The 3,630-nt window shown below is 36.2% G+C and overlaps 1 protein-coding gene across 1 annotated transcript; it reads right to left on the reverse strand.

The window, feature by feature from the left end:
* Positions 1-1,586: 1,586 nt before the first annotated feature.
* On the reverse strand, positions 1,587-3,271 carry LOC137406875 (THAP domain-containing protein 6-like). The gene is made up of 4 exons (XM_068093479.1): positions 3,089-3,271; positions 2,528-2,765; positions 1,902-1,981; positions 1,587-1,727 (listed from the first exon to the last, which is right to left on the reverse strand). Exons 1-4 carry the CDS (start codon positions 3,269-3,271, stop codon positions 1,587-1,589), a joined length of 642 nt encoding a protein of 213 aa, XP_067949580.1.
* Positions 3,272-3,630: the final 359 nt, after the last annotated feature.

A 3,630-nucleotide genomic window follows, 5' to 3' on the forward strand; every position in this document is an offset into this window, starting at 1 on the left:
CTCATTTCTTGAGTTTAAGCTTGCAAGCTCAGGTTTGTATAAAATGAAGTATTTCTCCCAAATACACAAATTACAGCGTTTACTGGTCTTATTGTAGCTACTCGCTTTTTTCAATACTCTCCACTTGATGTCGTACTGGATGGATCGATCTTTAAGCTGCCATATATAATTACTCAGTTCTGTTGAAGTTCGTTTTGATGGATTGTGGAAGCTGCTACGATGGTTGTAATATATTTTCTTGAATGAGCCCTCTGTCAAGCCAACATATGTCTGTTTGGTAGCATTAGGTTCTTTGGTCATAACTGTAGCCTGATAGATGACGGAACTGGACAAACATGCATTTGGCAGTGGACATGTACTTTTATCTCGACAATTGCATGTTGCTGTTGGCTTTTCGTTTGATAGCTGCGCTTTGTTGTTATTTGTAATAATCTGTCCAATATTCTTCATGCAGCTATAGCTAAGTTTTAAATTATTTCTATTAAATATCGAATAAAGTTTGTGATCTTTGGGAAATTCTTCACTCAGAGCTCTGAAGAAAAGCTTTCCTATATTGGTGGCAACATTTTTAGAGAAAGGGGGGTTATACCAAGGTATATTTCTCCTGCGTTTGCTTCTGGTGTTATGCGATGTTATATTCTCACTAAATGTCAGTTTATGATGGTATCCACTTCTATTAAGGGCTTCTTGGTGCTCTTTTGTATTTTGTCTAAATATATCTTGAGAGGGCTCATTCAAGAAAAGATATTACAACCATCGTAGCAGCTTCCACAATCCATCAAAACGAACTTCAACAGAACGAAGTAATTATATATGGCAGCTTAAAGATCGATCCATCCAGTACGACATCAAGTGGAGAGTATTGAAAAAAGCGAGTAGCTACAATAAGACCAGTAAACGCTGTAATTTGTGTATTTGGGAGAAATACTTCATTTTATACAAACCTGAGCTTGCAAGCTTAAACTCAAGAAATGAGCTTGTGTCAAAGTGCAGACATTCAAATAAGCACTTAATTTGCAATGCTGTGACATGAACCAATTAAATTGTTGTATTACCGTATATGTAGCTGGCCTTTATCGTTAAGCTACTCGATGTGTTTTTACGTACAGTCATATGAGCTTCAAATCATTTTAATTTTACCTGATGAATGGTGGCAACCATGAAACTTTAAGTTGTAAAATGTTTTAACAGTTTTCAGTTCTTAATATAGTTTATATAAATGCTCTATTTTAATATTGACCACTCTCTTCTAGTGAACTGCAACCTTCTTCTTCATCAGTATATATATATATATATATATATATATATATATATATATATATATATATATATATATACTGATGAAGAAGAAGGTTGCAGTTCACTAGAAGAGAGTGGTCAATATTAAAATAGAGCCCAAAGGTGTATATATATATATATATACCTTTGGGCTCAAATATTCAAACACTGAGCGCAGCATACCGGGAGAAAAGTTTATATGTTGCACACGCTGTTGTAGAGTTTGTATGGAAGGAAGAGGAAATGTCATGGTTAACAATTCTGTGTAACCTGTCGTTCCACATGCAAAGCGTAGCTTTAAAGACTTTTTAACAGTCTCCAGCTCCTAAGCAAGACCGCGGAGTGCTTCGTCGAGATAATGCTGATAGCTGGTCCTTGTTAAATAACATGTGCATCTTTATCTTGTGCTGTCTAAGCTTGGCTTCACCCGCCCTTTTCTCTTTCTGTGCCTAAAACAACAAAATTATGAACACAACCCAAGCAAACGGAAGTATTTTAAGACACATATTACAGAAATACATGAATGATTCAATGTGCAAAAACACCACCCACTGTAACAATTGGACAAAAATGTTATTCTTTACAGAAAAACGGCAGTATGTATATATAGTGTATATAATTACCTGATTGAGTCTTTTTTGAAGGTCATTAACCTTGTGTTTGAGTTGGTCAACCTCCGAATCACCAGTATCATGGAGTAAACCTAGAAAGGAAAATGAACATTGAGGAATAGACATTAAGCTTCTTTAGAACAACTTAGAATATTCAATTACTCAGGTTTCACGCTGTCCTGTGCTTCTCACCCTCGTGTCTAAGGATGATGTTTAAGGTAGATGAAAGGTTGAATGACAAAAACGCCACAGCTGTTAGTATTTGGTTAGCATCATTCTGTTAGTATTTCTTCAACCAGACACACAATAGTAAAAATGTTAGCTGTTTGGTGATATGTTAGCCATACCATGCATTTCAGGATGCAGTAAGGCACAACACATATTAGTGTTAATTGTGATGGTAGCAGAAATCTATTATTGAAACAGATGAATCACGTGCAGTACTACATTAGCAATACCATATGTCGCTATCTACCACACACACACAGCAGTTACACACTTAAAATACGTACCACTTTGCTGAATTGGCTGCATGTAAAAAAATAGAGCATGGCAATAAATTGTAGTCAATATGAGGAAATCTTTGTAACAGGTTAAAATGTAACATGAAATTTGATTAAAATTCCACCAAGTCTCACCAAACTGTCCAACACTGCCAGACTCATAAAAATCAAGGCAGCTAGTCGTGGGTAAAGCAACTGCATGAGCTGCATGGCTGCTACTGCTTTGGTGTCGGCCTTCTATGGCCTTGTGCCTCTTGGCTCTCTCTGTCTGAGGGTGTGGTCTTTTGTGAGCAAATACAGTAGGGATAGCTCCGGGTTTCAAATGTCTCTTCTCAGTTTTAGTCAGAGTAAACCAATGCTCTTCAAAATGTTTCTGTTAAATATTTATCAAACATATCATGCATAATATATCATATAATTTTCGGTACACACATAAAATCAGGCCAGTAAGTACATGTACAAGCAGTATGATTGCAGGCCTAAGGCTGCTGCTTGATTTTCTTTTTGAAACATATATTGATGTGATCCATGTCATGGTCATAGTGATGGTGGTGATAAAGACTTGTTTTTAATCTACAATTCACCCAAATCAATGATACTCAACTCATTTCTTTCTTTAATTACTGTTCCAGAAAAAACTTAATGGAAGAAATCAGAACTATTGTAGTTTTTATTATTACGAAAAGGGAGACTCACCTCACAGATTACAGTTGCGCTGCCTGGCTCTAGAAGTTTAGGGGCTCTTGGGTTGCTGCTTGCGTCCAACCTACTGACATTTTGAACCCATATTTTTTTTAATGAACTGTCTCGAGGGAACCAAAAAAACTGCAAAACAGCTTCAGATCGGTTTGTGCACTTAACTGCCCAGCAATTTACCATTTTGATAGACAAACCACAATCGCGTCTACGAGGCAAAATATCGAATGCGCTTTGCAAATTATTTTGGCGCCTGTTCTTGTTTAGACAGATATTAATCAGATTAAAATAGTCGGAAACCACACTTATTGTATATGATTAGAAAGCAAAATTTTTGCTTATTTAAATGGTATTGTACAGGTCTAAATCCACGATCTATTTCTTTGCAAAAAAGTGAAGTATTGAGAACAAAGTACAAAAATTGCATTAGAGATCAGTATGCCGATCGGGTTTGTTTGGAAACGAGCGTTTTTGTTTCCGGTTTTCGGTCACGAGACTCTGTGAAACTATACGACACTAGAATTTCCAACAACTAATTGCTT

Source organism: Watersipora subatra, chromosome 10 (genome assembly GCF_963576615.1).
Source record: "Watersipora subatra chromosome 10, tzWatSuba1.1, whole genome shotgun sequence".
Classification (NCBI taxonomy): domain Eukaryota; kingdom Metazoa; phylum Bryozoa; class Gymnolaemata; order Cheilostomatida; family Watersiporidae; genus Watersipora; species Watersipora subatra.